The sequence below is a fragment of the Hyperoodon ampullatus genome (assembly GCF_949752795.1).
Source record: "Hyperoodon ampullatus genome assembly, chromosome: 3".
NCBI classification, from domain to species: Eukaryota; Metazoa; Chordata; class Mammalia; order Artiodactyla; family Ziphiidae; genus Hyperoodon; species Hyperoodon ampullatus.
The window spans coordinates 31,753,846-31,772,334 of record NC_136916.1 but is presented as its reverse complement, the minus strand read 5'-3'; the positions used below and the strand labels follow the sequence as shown (position 1 = coordinate 31,772,334).

Here is an 18,489-nt window from a genome sequence, read left to right as displayed (position 1 = left end):
GCCCTGGAATGCTGCTCCAGTCCTAATGTCCCAAGATTCTAAGACAAGTCTTCCCATACCACACTCCCTTGTTTTTTGTTCTTTGGCATTTTTTTACAGATCCTCATGTCAGAACCCGGTAAACTCAGCCAGAAAATAAAAGTGTGGCTTCAGGAATATTGGAACATCACAGACCTCGTGGCCATTTCCATGTTCATGATTGGAGCCATCCTCCGCCTACAGAAGCAGCCCTACATGGGCTATGGCCGCGTGATCTACTGCGTGGATATCATCTTCTGGTACATCCGTGTCCTGGACATCTTTGGTGTCAACAAGTATCTGGGACCCTACGTGATGATGATCGGAAAGATGGTTAGTCCTGACGCCCCGTGAGTAACTACAGACACCGAGACTGTGGTTAGGACCTGAGGCCTTTGATCTTTCCCTTGCAGTTGGTTTCCTACAGGAAATGTTCTTTGCTTTAAGATACATAGTTCTTCTACATACTGACAATTTAATTAAATCCAATTGATGAACATGAGGTTGAGGGCCTACTGTAGGTACATGTATTTCTGGCAATAACCTGATGTATAACCTCCTAACGTGCAGTAGAAGCCAGAGACAAAGAGGGCCCGGGGTCACCCTCCCTTACCCCTACTCCAGACAGTCTTCAGCTCATGTGCTCTGGCCTGGAGTGCACACAGGCAATTCGTGTGATGAGGTCAAGACAAATCCATGGTAACATTTACTCCAGAACAGGCCATAAAATATGAAACTAAATGAACCAGCAGATCATCCTTACATCACTTAAAATAGCCCAAGTGCTGGGACTGGTCCCAGAAGAAAGGAAGTCTTCCAAGCTTAGGAATAACTCTTTGTAGGGCAAGTGGTTTTGAGCAAAGGGATATATGGTTGAGCTAATCCCAGCCAGGGCCCTCATCTTCAGGGATGTTCAAAATTAAGAATTATATAAGGTCAGTATCCATAGTAACCAGAGCATTGTGCATTGTAACTACTCACTGTTTGTATAATGAATGCATATCAGTATGTGCTCTCAACTCACAATCTCATTACCTCCTTAGATATCTACTGCTCTTACTTCTTAGTTTCCCTCACAAATTCCTATATTTTCCCATAATTGTTCCCTTTCTCCATTTGCAGTTGTAGTTACTAGAGGAATTTATTTATGGGTAACAATAAAGGAGAGGAAAGATTGAGACCATGAGATGAGAATGGCAATGTTCTAGAATAAGGTGTATGCATTTCATGGAGTACAAGAATCAGTAGCCCATGGATGGGATGGAGGGAGGGGAAAGAAGCTTCCTCCATCCTAATTAAGCACTCATAAAGTCTTTGAGGAGCACAATGTAATGAACCAGGTGAACTTGGCCCATGAGTCAAGACAGTAAGAGGTCCATTTCCTCTGTCCTCAGATGATTGACATGCTGTATTTTGTGGTCATCATGCTGGTGGTGTTAATGAGTTTTGGAGTAGCCCGTCAAGCCATTTTGCATCCAGATGAGGAGCCTTCTTGGAAACTGGCCCGTAACATCTTCTACATGCCCTACTGGATGATCTACGGAGAGGTGTTTGCAGACCAGATAGACCGTAAGAATAGAATTCATAGTAAGATTCTCTTCCCTGCTTCCCAAGGCAGATGATCAGTTCCAAATTAATGGAAGAGCCTGTGTTAATCTGGGAATAAAGTATTTTTTATTCTGCCATAGGCATCAAATTATTTTATGAAGAAATCAGTGCAGATTATGAAATACAGAGTTTTGAGACCTCGGTCCTGTCTTCTACTCTGAGAATCACTAACTGGAATTCTGAGTCTTACATCCCTTGAGCCTGTCCTACACATGAATGTAGTCCCAATGCCAACATCCTAATTTTTCTTCAACCTGAATCTCCTTCTGCCCTGAGATAGAGCTGGTAGTCTTATTTCAGTCAAATGAGATAGTGACTATTGCCATGTGTCATCCTCTTCTTCAAGCTTCAGAACCCATTTTCCACATAGCTATCCATTTCCTCTTCACTCCTGGAGTGATATTTTTGTATTATCAACAGTATTCTGGATGTTAGCAGAGGAAATGAGCTGCAATCCTGCATGGATTTCTGGGGAATGCAGGCCCCAGGTTTGCCCAGGCTGAGCTGGTAGGCCACAGTGTCTCTTGTGTTGTAGGGAAGTGAAGTTCAAATGCTCTTATGCTATTTCACCCAGACAGTTATGGCATCACCAATGAATGAGCATCTTCAGACCTATTTTCATGTTAGCACCAACATTTTAATTTGCATGTTGTGCTCTGTCAAAAAGCACCATGTACAATAGCATGGCTGCTACTTCCAGTAGAGGCAGAAGCTTCTTGAGAATAGAAGGTTCTGAACATCCTTGCCTTGTAGGAAATGCAGGGTTGTTCAGTATATCTCCACTAAGTGAGACTGATAACCAGTTGCACAATGCCTTCTACCTACTGGCTTTCATCACGTGATTCAGAACACATCCATATCATGAGTATCTCAGAGTCAATTAGTGAATGTGTTTGTAGCTTGGTAAACCAGAACATAAAAATCTAATTTGGTTTCAAAGGAATATTAGCTTCAGTAAACATACATAAATGCTAAAAGTCCCTGGATCCAGACGTAAGTTGTAATATTTTTATTTTTTTTTATTAAATTGGGTAACAAGAGAAGATGAAGAGGCAAACTTGAGGCTATTTTCAGTAACACCATGAAATGTAGGTTTTCAATTCTTGGTCTGATTATTTCATAATAATTTTGTATTTATTTGTGCTTATGATGTGTTTGTGTTGGGATACAGGGAATGCTTGATTGGTCAACCTACATGTTAAAATGATCATCTGAGGGCTTCCCTGGTGGTGCAGTGGTTGAGAGTCCGCCTGTTGATGCAGGGGACACGGGTTCGTGCCCCGGACTTGGAATATCCCACATGCCGCGGAGCAGCTGGGCCCGTGAGCCATGGCCGCTGAGCCTTCGCGCCTGGAGCCTGTGCTCCTTAACGGGAGAGGCCACAACAGTTAGAGGCCCACATACCGCCAAAAAAAAAAAAAAAAAAAAAAAAAGATCGTCTGTCAGTAGCCTCATGTCTTTTTCACAGTTTTTTTCACTAGTGAGTTTTGCTATTGCTTATGACGTGGTAAAATAAATATTCATGAAATATATATACATATATTTCCTAGAATTAATAATGTGTAAAATTCTCCTAAGTAGATCACTGTTTCCAAGTATGGATCTGTAATTCCCAAGCTTGAACACTTTACATTTCTTGACAGCAAAGCAGTTCTTGTGTTGTTCATCATTTGTTTGACTTTTCTCTCAACTGTCTTATTTTTTTTCTTCCTTCCTGTCAAAACTAAAAAAAATAAAATGCTGCTTTCCAATCACTCTATAGTCTACGCCATGGAAATTAATCGTAAGTTTATGCATAATTGATGAGTCTAGTCCATGAAATGTGTGTATTAATTAGTTTCTTCCTCAGCTAATTACCGATAGTCTTATACCAGTTTCAAATATTTCTCTTGTTTTCTGGTGTCAGTACTTTTTTAAACGATAAGGAAGCGAAAAGTAAATAGACTATAAATTCATGGATATTACTTCACTAATTACTGTTGAGATCATCCTATCTTTTTCTTCAGAAAATAAGTCCCATATGATCAAAGTGGCATTTCAAATGAGCAGAGAGAGAAAAGATTCCTTTTGAAACATCACTCAGAATAGTCAATTAATGGATTGGAGGCTAGAGGGGATCCTTACCTTCTACCTCATAATAAAATTATTTTCAAAGTTAATATACAAATGACCAAGAAGACAACATAAGTTAATGTTAAATAATTAGAAGATCCAATCACTTTCTAATAGATAACAGTAAAGAAACCATAGATGCATAGATAGATGTGTCTGCTTAGAAATGAAGAAGTTGCTGTATATGACAAACACAACACAGAAATGAGAAAATGTTTACAAATATAACAAGTTAAGAATGACTATCTGTGAGTGCAGAAATGAGTTCCTTATCTCCTTTGTATGAATTGTTATTTTTCACATGGAAAATGATTGCTTATGAAATCAGAAAAAAAAACATAGTAAAAAAGAAATAGGTCCTTTAATAGCATAGGTCAGTTTATTTATTCTTTTCATTCTATGTAAAAGTCAAGCACAAAAAGACAGACTCTCGTTTCAGCTCCTTGTGGTGACAACCAGTACGATGAGGAGGGCAAGCGGCTCCCTCCCTGCATCCCGGGCGCCTGGCTCACACCGGCCATCATGGCTTGCTACCTGCTGGTGGCCAACATCCTGCTTGTGAACTTGCTCATCGCCGTTTTCAAGTGCGTGTCACCACTGATGACCGTATATTTGTTATTTATTATTTTACAGATTTTCAGTGTAATCTCAGAAATCTCCCAGGCTGCCCAGGATTTACATGGAATTCCACTAGGGCTTTCAAATGCGTAGAATTTTTCACAACGTTTTTTGTTCAACCATAATCAGCTTTCATGTATTCCTAAATCAAGAGTTGACACTTAAATACATTTAAATTCAATCTTGGTTAGTATTTTAACACTTTTGGCATGTATTTTAATCTAATGAAAATATTTTCTTAGATGAAAGTCTCCTGAGACAGAGAAGATTTATCAAACTGAGCCGTGAATTCATTATCAGAGGCACAGAAAGCAAACTTAATTTCATAGGTGGTGACAATTACTGTACTATTATATGAAATATTTTTTTTATCACTTACCGAATAGAAGATAAAATGGCCTAAGAAAGAAAAGGCTTAAAATCCACAATCAAACTTCTTGTAAAACTTGCCCCTTTGGCATGATATGTTGAGGATGTGACCATGCTTAATAAATGTTGAAAATTTTTATTTTAGTTTCTAAGATGAAAAATATGAGGGAAAAATCCTTCACAGAAATATAGACTCTCAGAGCTGACCAGGGCATTGGAGAGAATCTGGTTACACTCCTGACTCGACAGATGAGAAAATGAAGGTTGACAGAGGTTAACTGAGTTTTCTAAGGTCCCCGTGTAAACAACACGCTTGATCAGGATTCCAGCAATTCTAGGCTTACTGCCTCCCACTGGAAACTCAAAGAAGACAAAGACTGTACCTACCCAACATCCAAAATAACCCACCTTCGATCAAAATGTTCAGTAATTAATCAACTCAGTTCCAAAAAATGTAGTCAGCTAGTTGACTGAATTTAAAGTTTAAATACCTCAAAATGCTTAGTGGGATGGCTCATATCTTTAAATATATGAAATAAAATTTCCTGAGAAGTCACTAGACTGTGGTGTGGTTTTGCAAGCAAGCAGTGGGTAGCAATTTCAATACACTTAATTCTTAATTATTTATATGAGTAAAATGTCCTTGAATGTTGGTAAGCCACACTGATAGATAAACCAAAAGACAGGTCATTCAGAGTCAGTACTAACTCGTGGAATGACCCCAAAAGGCCATTTCATTGCATATTTTCAATTCAATGTGAATAATTCTGATTGCCCTGGGAAATCACAATTAAAAGTAATACAACTAACTAAACATGTATTCTTTTTAAAGCAATACCTTCTTTGAAGTAAAGTCAATATCCAACCAAGTGTGGAAATTCCAGCGTTATCAGCTGATTATGACATTTCATGACCGGCCAGTCTTGCCTCCACCAATGATCATTTTAAGCCACGTCTATATAATCATTATGCGTCTCAGCCGCCACTGCAGGAAGAAAAGAGAAGGAGACCAAGATGAACAGGATCGTGGATTGAGTATGTGCAGGACTCTTTCATTTCTATCTTGGGCCAATCTAGAAAGACTAGCCTAATTGGATACCTACATGGAAATCTCCTTAAACTACTTAAATGTGTGAAAACACAGCACTCTATCCAAATGCTATTCTTTGCAGAATGCTTCTCATTTTATGCTGATTTTATTCTAGTTTTGTTCATTTATTAGTAATTAATATCACTGAAAGTCCACTCATGAAGAGATGAGAAATTGAGACAGTTCTTGAAAATAATTTTTCTCTATAAAGCCAATGTTCCTTTCAAAATGTTTTTATACATATAAATTTATTTATTTTTGGCTGCGTTGGGTTCTTGTTGCTGCGCGAGGGCTTTCTCTAGTTGCGGCGGGTGGTGGTACTCTTCTTTGCGACGCGTGGGCTTCTCATTGCGGTGGCTTGTCTTGTTGCGGAGCACGGGCTCTAGAGCACAGGCTCAGTAGTTATGGCGCATGGGCTTAGTTGCTCCCGGACTAGGGCTCGAACCCGTGTCCCCTGCGTTGGCAGCCGGATTATTAACCACTGCACCACCAGCGACGTCCTCAAAATATTTTAGTGTGTTGCATGTAAAGAGAATGGGAAAATACTCCTGTCCACTTGACTCTATCCATAAAATACATGCAAAACGTTTTCCGGAAAATCATACTTGGTTTCGCTTTCCGAATAGCTGTAATTTGGATTTTTGTGTTAAAAAGTGAGCCGTTTAGCTCCAGCAGAAATATCAATATGATCGCCGCATATTACAAGGAGTCTTTGTGTGATGACCAGTGGCGGGAGCTGGGAGCTGCCTGCAAGGGATGGGGAAGGGAGCTTGGTTAAAGGCGGGCTGTGAAATTCGAAAGGGTGCATCTACCTGCCTGGTTTCTCACGTGGCAACCACTTCCGCCTTTGCACAGAGCTGTTTCTCAGCGACGAGGAGCTGAAGAGGCTGCACGAGTTTGAAGAGCAGTGTGTCCGGGAGCATTTCCAGGAGAAGGAGGACGAGCAGCAGTCGTCCAGCGAGGAGCGCATTCGCGTCACCTGTGAGAGGTGCGCCTGGGGCGTGGCCACCGCGGGGGCGGGGCGCGGGGCCAAAGGTGCGGCTCCTCCGTCCCGTCTAAGGGGAATGCCAAGTCCATTTACACATTCACTCCCAGTTCTCCTGTTGACTCAACTTTGGCTTTTGAACGTGTTCCCCACCCCCCAAAGTAGTGTGAAAGTTCCAAACGATGGTTATATATTGTATATAGAAGTGAATGATGACATTTATCACAAATATTCCAGGCCAAAACCAAACCAAAACAAACAAAACCCTGATGGTTCTTGCCCACCCCCAAAGTGGGCGCTTTTACAATACAATACATGGAGAGAACCGTCAGGTGCGGGGCTGTGTAACTGCTGGGGACGTTTCTCCACGCCCTTGACATATGTTGTTGCCTTGGCCAAGTGTGGTCGGCCCCGGCTTGACCTCCTGAGCCTGACTTGTGCTCTCCTTGCACCTTCCCAACACCTTTCCAACCTCACGGAGCAGAGGTATAGGAAGGGCAGAGGCGTCTGTCTTGGGTACCCAGCAAGATCAGCATCATCAAGATGTCAGTGCTTACTACGTGGGGAATGGCCTGCTTGCCTGTATGGGGCAGTGAGTAAATGAGCAGAGGAGGGCAGGTCAGGGAGGAACAGAAAGGGTGATGTGTTCCATACTTTACAGTATTGCTTTTCCTGCGGCTGCAAACTGCAGAGCAACCAGCAAAGGTAGACGGGAACGATCAACCCTCACTAGAGACATTTTTTGAATCATAATTTTTGAGAACGTTGATCACTTCATAAAAGCAACTGAAGCTTGTTAAAGGGCATGAGAATTGACAAAACGTTGTTCCAAAGAGTTTAATCAACAATGCATGTAGAAGGATGAGCGTGGCGAGGGAGACATGCCTAAGGGGATTCCAGAGCATCATTCTATCCTGGAGTCTTCAGCATTAAAGTTTTCTGATACCGTGCATATCGTCTGATATATGTGTGTATATCGAGAAACATAAAAACATGGTAGGACTTCAAGAGAATATTTCAGCACATACTTCCCAATCGGGGGCCCCAGCAATTATAGCAGAATTCACAATACACCGTGAAATCTTCGTGGTGGGTGTTCAGGCCACTGCCTCCACCTCAGCCCACAGGAGGGATGATGCCCCCGGCAGCTGCAGAGCTCCACCCCTCTCACCCTCCTAGACCTAGTCAACTTGCAATCCTACCAGCCAAGCTCAAAGGTTATCTGCACCAACCTTCGGCCTTAATAAGGTATATTTTCAATAAAACTTTGGAACACTTCTTTGCTATTTTACTGGTAATTACTAACCTTTCAAGATATAATCATGATTTCATTATGAGAAAGATAAGGTGCCCCCATCTTGATAACCTAACTTCCACTTTCTAGGTAGACATTAACTTGAATGGAATCACAGGCATAATTTACCATGGATGGAAATGGTGTTCTCTTTCACCCTGCCTCCTCCCCCCCTCCCTTCCCAGAGCAGTGTTTGGACTTTTACCCTTTTTGGACCAAGCCTCCAGGAATGTGGTTATCAGGTCGCTACCAAATTGCATTTTCCCCTTGGGGCTCCGAGCACACGTAAGAGGAATGAAAGTGCACGGGGCAGTAAAAACAGGCTACTTCCCGTTTGCCTTGGCTGAGCTCCCCGGGGGTGACGGGAGCACATTCCTGCCCCTCCGGTTCCCTTTGTTGACTCTTTCTTGGCTGAATCTTAGGTGAACGCCAGAGACAGAAAGAGGAGGTCCGGAAAAGGGAGCTTTCCTTCACCCTTAACCAGGACCTCTGGGGAGCAAGAGATGGTGGGAGAATGGGAAAAATTAGTTATTTCTACCTAACTGTTGGCACCAGTGATGCCTTTTTTTCCCCTTTTCTTTTATTGTAGTATAGTAGATTTACAGTGTTGTGTTAGTTTCAGGTGTACAGCAAAGTGATTCAGTTATACATATACATATATCCACTCTTTTTCAGATTCTTTTCCCATATAGGTTATCACAGAATACTGAGTAGAGTATAAAGTAGTCCTATAAAGTAGGTCCTTGTCGGTTATCTGTTTTATATACAGTAATATGTATATGTTAATCCCAAATTCCTAATTTATCTACTTTTTCGGTAGTCGCTTTTTTTTTTAATTGAAGTATAGTTGATCTACAATGTTTCGGGTGTACAGCAAATTGGTTCTGTTATAGTGGTTCCATTATATATATATATATATATATATATATATATATATATATATATATTCTTTTTCAGATTCTTTTTCCTCATAGGTTATTACAAGATGTTGAATATAGTTCCCTGTGCTATACAGTAGGTGCTTGTCATTTATCTATTCTGTACATAATAATGTGTATCTGTTAATACCAAATACTTAATTTATCCCTCCCATCAGTGATTACTTTTAAAATCGAATTTTTGAGTACTCAGATGTTTCTGCCACTTCTTTAATCTTCCTTATAGATTTGGTTGCTTTCATTTTCTGCGTCACCATTTGCCATTTGATGATTTTCCTGTTCTTCTCTCAGTGGGACCAGCCCCAGCACCATGCGGATGGCAGGGTCTGGTTAGGGGTTAGCGTCTGTGATCAACACCGTTGGTGTCTGTCCTTTCCTGACCTCCCTGTGGTCCGGGCACCTTGCAAAACCTGGGCCAGTGATTTGCAAACATGTTCACACCGGAAGTTTACACACTTGTCGTGCTCCTCCATGCAGGGTGCTTTGAGGGCATAGGTTCAGGAACCAAATTCATGGCTTTCCCCTATTGCTTGGAAAGGTATATATAAAATTCTACCAAATTAACCATTTATTTTTATTATAGAATTTCAACATTTTGTAAATTCCAACATTCAGTCCCTCAAGAAGAGATGTACCATGTGACTCAGTTTTTAGCTAACACAGCGCTGGTTGCAGCCGGCATTTAACCCAAAGCCCCAGCCACCTGCCCACTCAGCTGTCTCAGGGCACCACCCTCAGGCTTTTCCTCCCAAAACGTCCCCGCTGTGCTCCATGAATAGCACCACTGCCATCTCATTCAGTAAGACAGTCACTGGCAAAGCATTTGAGGTCCTCTCTCTTCTGCACTAACAATCCCCAAGTCAGATAACTTCCCCTCACGTATAAATCATGGTCCACCCACATCTTTCCTTCTCTACCCCCAGCACCTGAGTACAAGCCAGCATCATTTTTCACTTGGGTTCCCACAGCTGTCCCCTCAGAAATCAGTCCTCGGAATTCAGTCCTGCTCTTTCAGTCCATTTTACACCAGAGAGACTCTAACCAGCCCCCGCAGCCCCCGTCGCCAGCTCGCCTGAAAAGCCCCCTCAGTGGCTCCCACTGCTCCTGGGCCCATGAGGCCCTGCCATCTGTCTAGCCACAACTACTGAAGCCCGCACGCCTAGAGCCCGTGCTCCCCGACAAGAGAAGCCACCGCAATGAGAAGCCCTGCGCACCGAAACAAACAGTAGCCCCCACTCACCGCAACTAAGACCCAACACAGCCAAAAATAAATAAATGGCATTATTTCATTCGTTTTATGGCTGAGTAATATTCCATTGTATATATGTACCACATCTTCTTTATCCATTCATCTGTCAATGGACACTTAGGCTGCTTCCATGTCTTGGCTATTGTGAATAGTGCTGCTATGAACACTGGGGTACATGTATCTTTTTGAATTATATTTTTCTCCATATATATGCTTAAGAGTGGGATGCTGGGTCATATGGTAGTTTTATTATTAATTTTTTGAGGAACCTCCATACTGTTCTCCATAGTGGCTGCACCAGTTTATATTCCCACCAACAGTGTAGGAGGGTTTCCTTTTCTCCACACCCTCTCCAGCATTTATTTGGCAGTTTCTTATAAAGTTAAACACACACTCATCATATGAACCACTCCTAGGTATTTATCCCAGAGAAATGAAAACCTATTGGTTCAACCACTCTGGGAATCAGTATGGAGTTTCCTCAAAAAATTAAAGATAGAACTACCCTACAATCTAGCAATCCCACTTCTGGGTATTTATCCAAAGGAAATGAAAACAGGTTACCAAAGAGACATGCACCCCATGTTTATTGCAGCATTATTCACAAGAGCCAAGATATAGAAACAACCTAAGTGTTCGTCCATATCATGTAATACTACTCAGCAATGAAAAGGAACAAACAACACATGCAACAACTTGCATGAATGTCAAAGACATTATGCAGAAAGAAGCCAGTCTCCAAAAGTTACCTACTGTATGATTCTCTTTATTTGACATTCTCAGAAATATAAAACTATAGGGATGAAGAACTGATCAGTGGTTGCTAGGATTAAGGGTAGGGGAGGGTGTGACAACAAAGATTTAGCACAAGGGAGTTTTGGGGGGTGGTAGAATTACTCTGGACACTTATTATGACATTGGTTATAGAAATTTATATGTGTTAATATCCATAGAACTGTACACCAAAAGAAAAAATAGTCAATTTACTGTATGACAGTTTTTAAAAGAAAACATTATGTTAGAAATATGACATATTAGAAATATATCATTTAGAGGAAATCAACTTTATTTAATGGGAAAGCCAAACAAATCACTTTGGACCTAGAACAGTTTTTTGTTCTGTGTTGAAAAATTATTTCATTCTGTGCCTAAAGGAAAGCAGAATTAAGATGTCACAAGTTAGGGACTTCCCTGGTGGCACAGTGGTTAAGTATCCACATGCCAATGCAGGGGACAGGGGTTTGAGCCCTGGTCTGGGAAGATCCCACATGCCGTGCAGCAACTAAGCCCATGCGCCACAACTACTGAGCCTGTGCTCTAGAGCCCGCGAGCCACAACTACTGAAGCCTACTCACCTAGAGCCCATGCTCCGCAACAAGAGAAGCCACTGCAACGAGAAGCCCGCACACCATAACAAAGAGTAGCCCCCACCCACCGCAACTACAGAAAGCCCATGAACAGCAGCAACGACCCAATGCAGCCAAAAATAAAAAATAAATTTATATATAAAAAAAGATGTCACAAGTTAGGAAAGCTCGTATCTCACTATGAGCTCTGTCGTAAATGATAAATTTCTCTTATATGTTTTCCTGCCATTCACTGTGTCACTAGATATGGGGCTCCTGTCAGATTGTTTCCTACGGAGCCTCTCTTTCCCCATCTGAAATGGAAATCTCTCCTTGGATTTCCATCTACGGATGTCATGTCAAAGTTTGTGAAACATGTCTAAGTCATTGTGGGAAGTCACAGAACAAGGCTGACATGGGAGATAGTTCCTCATGCACCCTTTTTGTTATGCATTCCAGATCGAAGTGAACTTCACCTCAGTTTTTTTTTCTTTCTTCTTTCACACATACTCTAGAAACTCAATACGACTTCCCTTGATTTGGCATAGCCGTCTAAAATGTGCTGTCTCCACCTGGTTGCTGTTTACGATGAGCTTGAAATAGCATCTGACAATTTTTCTTAACCTAAACCACATCGTGACGCTTTGTTTCTTCCACAGCTTCAAACTAAGGGGGTGGCAGTAGGGATGGGACATTTACGGGACACCTAAAGAGGGGTCCTACATGGAGCTTGAAAACCTATTCAACGCAGTGGGGAGGGAGGTTAGGGAGGTGTAAAGGAGACAGAATCAGATAAGTTTGAGGTTTCCTTTTTCTGTGTGTGTGGCCAGCACTGCTGTTATCTGGATTAGGTCACACAGGGAAAAAAATAGGCAGAGAATTATAAAAGATTTGAGAGGAAAGATACGTATCTATATTTTACCAGCTTATTTATTTTTAAAAGTTTGCACAGCTGCTTTAATCTCTAAATGTTGTGTTTGTTAAAGGATTTCAAGTTTGTTCCAGAGGCAATGTGGTTTTTAACACAAAAGGAATGAATCCTTGGGGCAGTAGATTTGAAGTGAGCAAGGAGACATGACATTTAACAGAGAAAACCAAGTTGGACTTGAAGTCATGGAAAATTAAGAGTGCAAAGTTCTTCTGATGGTCCCTGAAATACAGGAGGACAGGGAACACTTAGAACCTGTTGTCGGGTTCCCTATGGTAGGGAAGCTTTTCTTTTTTTTAATTTATTAAAGTATAGTTATTTTACAAACTAACACAATGTTGTGTTGGTTTCAGGTGTATAGCAAAGCGATTCAGTTATACATACACATATATATGTTTTCCCTTATAGCTATTACAAAATATTGAGTAGTGTTCCCTGTGCTATACAGTAGGTCCATGTTGATTATCTATTTTAAATACAGTCATGTGTATCTGTTAATCCCAGTAGGGAAGCTTTTAAAGAAGGAAGTCACGTCTCCTCATACATGGTGAATTTGGCGAAGTTGGTCCTCCTGGTGGCAAACTTCCAGGAAGCCAGACCCTTCCTGATCAGATGATGTGGTTTCCTAAGGGACATAAAAATAGCCCTCTCCCCATGAAAAGGGTTAAGAATGGAAACCAAGGACCCTCCCACACAACGGAGAGCAGCTGTCAATGTGGCCAACAGAAGTCGAACATGTGCAAAAGCAGTTCTGGGAGAATGTAGGACAAGGTAGCTGCGGAAGAAGCAGAGTGGGGAGAGCACAGGAGATGCAGTCGGGCGGAGGGCAGAAACGGTGCAAGAAGAAAAGCAGGTAATCAGGAAGTAGAGGAGAGGAAAGCAAGCGAAGGTGAGGGAATTTAGAAGGATATGCAGAGAGGGTAGCAAAGCCATATTAGACACAGACTCGAAGCAAACTGGGTGACCCTAAAGTCTGCCTATACATTTCCACAGAAAGATAAAAGGTGGGCAAGAATCAACAGATAACCAAAGTACAAAGTGTTTGCCTTCACCCACGGATGAACTTGTGAACAGACCACCACACTGCCAGGTGCAGAGGGTCCAGCGGCTCTCAGTGGGAGCCAGGATCCCCTCTGCCTGGCTACCCCAGGACAAATTCAACTTTTAGAAGGTAGTCCCAGGTCCTGGGCATAACTTGCTGCCTTTTAGAGTTAAATTTCATAAGCCGATGGAAAGAATTCATACTGCATGTATTCCAGCAGGTTTTAGTTCGGGCAACATTATGGTTTCATAGGCTATTGCCTGATCTTCTAGGAGTTAAAAAAATCTAACAGCAGATATTTATAATCTGCCATGATCTTTCTTTCTTACAACCCCATAAGGGAATACCAATTATTAAATATAGCAAACAATTTAAAGTTACTGGTATCTTCAGATGATTTAATGACCTCTTGTCCCTGAAGTAAACCATCTGATAATCTGAACTTAATTTCTTGTCTTTTTTAAAATTTATTTCATTGAAGTATATTTCATTTACAATGTTGTGTTAATTTCTTCTTACAGCAAATTGATTCAGTTATATACATATATATTCTTTTCCATTATGGTTTATCCAGGATATTGGATGTAGTTCCCTGTGCTATACAGTAGGACCTTGTTGTTTATCTATCCTATATATAATAGTTTACATCTGCTAATCCCAAACTCCCAATCCATCCCTCCCCCACCCTCCCTCCCCCTTGGCAACCACAAGTCTGTTCCCTATGTCTGTTGGTCGGCTTCTCTTTCATAGATAAGTTCATTTGTGTCATAATTAGATTCCACATATAAGTGGTATCATATGGTATTTGTCTTTCTCAGTCTGATTTACTTAACTTAGTTATGATAGTCTGTAGATCCATCCATGTTGCTGTAAATGGCCTTATGTCATTCTTTTCATGGCTGAGTAATATTCCATTGTATATATATATACACCACATCTTCTTTATCCATTCCTCTCTTGATGGACATTTAGGTTGCTTCCATGTCTTGGCTATTGTGAATAGTGCTGCTGTGAACATAGGGGTCTTTCAAATTACAGTTTTCTCTGGATATATGCCCAGGAGTGGGATTGCTGGATCATATGGCAACTCTACTTTGAGTTTTTTGAGGACCCTCCATACTGTTCTCCATAGTGGCTGCACCAATTTACATTCCCACCAAGAGTGTAGGAGGGTTCCCTTTTCTCCACACCCTCTTCAACGTTTACTGTTTGTAGATTTTTTTTTTTTTTTGCGGTACGCGGGCCTCTCACTGCTGTGGCCTCTCCCGTTGCGGAGCACAGGCTCCGGACGCACAGGCTCAGTGGCCATGGTTAACGGGCCCAGCCGCTCCGTTACATGTGGGATCTTCCCGGACCGGGGCACGCACCCGTGTCCCCTGCATCGGCAGGCGGACTCTCAACCACTGTGCCACCAGGGAAGCCCATGTTTGTAGATTTTTTGATGATAGGCATTCTGACTGGCATGAGATGCTATCTCATTATAGTTTTGATTTTGCATTTCTCTAACAATCAGCGATGAATCTGAACTTAATTATTAACAATTCATTTTCTGAATTCCCTGAACTTCAAATAAGGATGTTATTGTATTTATTTTATCATAACCATTCATTGCTGACAGCTATACTCAAAACTCAAAAACCTAACTGCTAGTGTCTCCCTTTATCATCAGAGGCAATGTGATGTACCAGATGAGAAACCAGAGCTGGTGTCCATGCTGGTGCCACGCTCTTTGCCAGCTGTGCGTCCGTAGGCAAATTACTTACCCCTCTCCGTGACTTGATTTCCTCATCTGTAAAATGGGGATGGTGATAATAGTGCCTTCTTCATAGGTCTGTTGTGAGGGTTAAACAAGCCTAGAATAGGGCCTCGGTGAGTATGTATTAATGAATACATAAGGCATTTAGAGCAATGAACGGTAAATAGCACCATATGCCTTAACCATATTTCTATTATTTTCTGATGCCCCTCACTGTAATTTTCAGTAGTTATATTAGGAGAGTGTGAAGTTTAAAAATATGCCCCAACCAGCCCATGATTCCCAAAAACCTGCAAAATCATACAGCAACAATAACATTATATTTTTGGTTTTAATCCTTAGTTCATCTCAGTGTAATAAACCTATCCCTTTGTATCCGCCAGAGTTGAAAATATGTCCATGAGGTTGGAAGAAATCAACGAAAGAGAAAACTTTATGAAAACTTCCCTACAGACTGTTGACCTTCGCCTTTCCCAACTGGAAGAACTATCTAGCAGAATGGTGAATGCGCTGGAAAACCTCGCAGGAATCGACAAGTCCGACCTGATGCAGACACGGTCCCGGGCTTCTTCTGAATGCGATGCAACGTACCTTCTAAGGCAAAGCAGCATCAACAGTGCCGATGGCTACAGCATGTACAGGTGTCTTTTCAACGGGGAGGAGTTGTTGTATGAGGATACTTCCCTGTGCATGCCACCAGGGACGGGGTTCAGGAAGAAAGTTGGTTCCTTCCGTGTGAAGGAAGAGAAGGACCAAAGAATGCACCTGGTCCCAGAGCGTCAGGGCAGCCTTCGCCTGCCACCCAGCACGAGCACGCCAGCATCCCCGGACGGCGATCGACTTGCATCAGACAACGTGAAGAGCACCTCAGAGCCGAAATTAGGTCCAGATGTTGGGATTTCAGCTGAAGATGATGAAAGGCAGGCAGACTCTAAGGGAGGAGAAACGAGCTCCCCAAGTTTCAGTCAAACAGATGTTATGCACGGAGAGAACAAGTCGGATTTTCAAAGCACTCAGCTAACAGTGGAAACAGCGAAGATAGAAGGCACCATTTCTTATCCTCCGGAAGAAACAAAACTGACCCGTTATTACCCTGATGAGACGTTCAGTACTTGTAAAGCAATGAAGTCCAGAAGCTTTGTATATTCCCGGGGAAGAAAGCTGGTCGGCGGGGTTAACAAGTGGAGTGCAGTTGGGGACCAAACATGGTCCTCTACAGTTCAGCAATGGACCACAGAGTGTAGGTATCAAGTTCAAAAGATTATGCGTTCTCGGAGCACGGATATCCCTTCCTTTGGGTCTGAAACGGCAGTGCAGGCCGAGCATCAAGGGCATTTCACAGACACTGAAGATGGAAACTGTGTTTCTGAAACAGGCCCTCAGATCTCCCGTTTGTCACTAGCTGTTACTGACAGAACTGACAAGGAAAACTTACTGTCTGTGAAAACACACCAAACTTTGGGATTCCCATCTTTAAGGTCAAAAAGTTTACACGGCCATCCTAGGAACGCTAAAGCCATTCAGGGCACCTTAGACAGATCTGGACATGCCAGCAGTGTAAGTAACTTAGCAGTTGTGTCTGGAATTACAACGGAGGACCTGAAAGTGAAGCGAGAGAAAAATTCCTCAGAAACTGAATGCTAATGAGTTTTGTTTCTTTGATTTTTCATTCAGGACAACTGATGAGTCCCATCTTGGTCATCTAAACAGCATCCATTTCTGAAATCATTTTCATTAGAAATGTTTGACAATTTGGACTTATTTAAAATTTAGAGTTTAATTTTAGTGCATTACAATTTAAAATGTAATGCACTAAACTTAAAGTAATGTTTTGTTAGTATATGTTAGTAAACTTAGCTTTTTTAGTTGGAGTAGGAAAGTGATAATGCTCCAGTCACGATACATTGCTTCATCAGTATACAGGATCCTACGATCTCTTTATTTCTGAGGGCAACCGAATAGCCAAAGAAATGCCTTTGGGTGACACCAGTAGGTTACTTAAGGGAGTAAGCAACTATGTAATAAAGGGAAATGAAAGACAAAGCAAACATGAAAAAAAAAAAAGGAGGGGTGGGAGAAAAAAACAGTAAAACTATGAGGTGCAAGAAGTGAGAATTGGGGCTTCCCTGGTGGCGCAGTGGTTGAGAATCTGCCTGCCAATGCAGGGGACACAGGTTCGAGCCCTGCTCTGGGAAGATCCCACATGCCGCGGAGCAACTGGCCCCGTGAGCCACAAATACTGAGCCTGCGTGTCTGGAGCCTGTGCTCCACAACGAGACGCCGTGATAGTGAGAGGCCTGCGCACCGCGATGAGGAGTGGCCCCCACTTGCCGCAACTAGAGAAAGCCCTCACACAGAAACGAAGAGCCAACACAGCCATAAATAAATAAATAATTTAAAAAAAAAAAAAAAGAAGTGAGAATTGGAAAGGGGAAGTAAACATCATATGTTCTTTAAGGGTTTCTGTTTATTTTATGTTTTAATGCTTTATGTTTTAAAATTACACGATGGAAAAAAAAGGCCACGATTATATCAAAGTTCACACTGTAATAGGGTAGGGTGACCAAGAGTTTTGTTAATGTGTAAAAATAAAGTATCCCACATGAATTTTCCTGTTGTCATCTAGTCCTTGATGGCAAACACAAATTAATTGTACTTCTGTCTACACAATGGTTTGTGTAAAGCTGTGGCTAAAACCTAAAGGATACATACGTGTCCAAGGTGGGACTTCTCAAGAACTACAAAGACGATTCATGGCTAAAAACACAAGGTGTGCTTCAACTTGTAAGTTCAAAGACACAGCATCGCCATAAACTGGCAAGGGGCAGGGGAAGGAGAGAGAGAGAGAGAGATGAATTCACTGAAGTTATGCCAAAGGTACTAATCAGAGACCTCAGGAGACTTGAGAGTTTAATAGCCAGATGAGAATCCCTGAACTGAGCTGGATTTGAGACTATTTAATCAACCCTGCTACCTGTGTTATTTGACCCAAGGATAAACCCATTCCATTTGACCTCATTCCTAAATCTCTGCTTTGGGTGCCAAGAAAACTTGCAGCCCTTTGCCACAACCTAAAAAAAGGTTTCTCAGAACAAGCTGGAGAACCTCTGACAGCTCGAGAGAGCAGGTCTGAAGA

The 18,489-nt window shown here is 41.9% G+C and overlaps 1 protein-coding gene across 1 annotated transcript in view; it reads left to right on the top strand.

Moving 5' to 3' along the window:
- Positions 1–16,997, top strand: part of TRPM1 (transient receptor potential cation channel subfamily M member 1) — a gene marked incomplete at both ends in the record, with an annotated part of 140,172 nt that extends 123,175 nt beyond the window's left edge. The window contains 7 exons of the mRNA XM_079698794.1: positions 100–351; positions 1,413–1,587; positions 3,389–3,409; positions 4,178–4,322; positions 5,558–5,760; positions 6,671–6,803; positions 15,737–16,997. Of these exons, the coding sequence (XP_079554920.1) occupies positions 100–351; positions 1,413–1,587; positions 3,389–3,409; positions 4,178–4,322; positions 5,558–5,760; positions 6,671–6,803; positions 15,737–16,997 (2,190 nt within the window). The remainder of the gene's footprint in view (positions 1–99; positions 352–1,412; positions 1,588–3,388; positions 3,410–4,177; positions 4,323–5,557; positions 5,761–6,670; positions 6,804–15,736) is intronic.
- Positions 16,998–18,489: the final 1,492 nt, after the last annotated feature.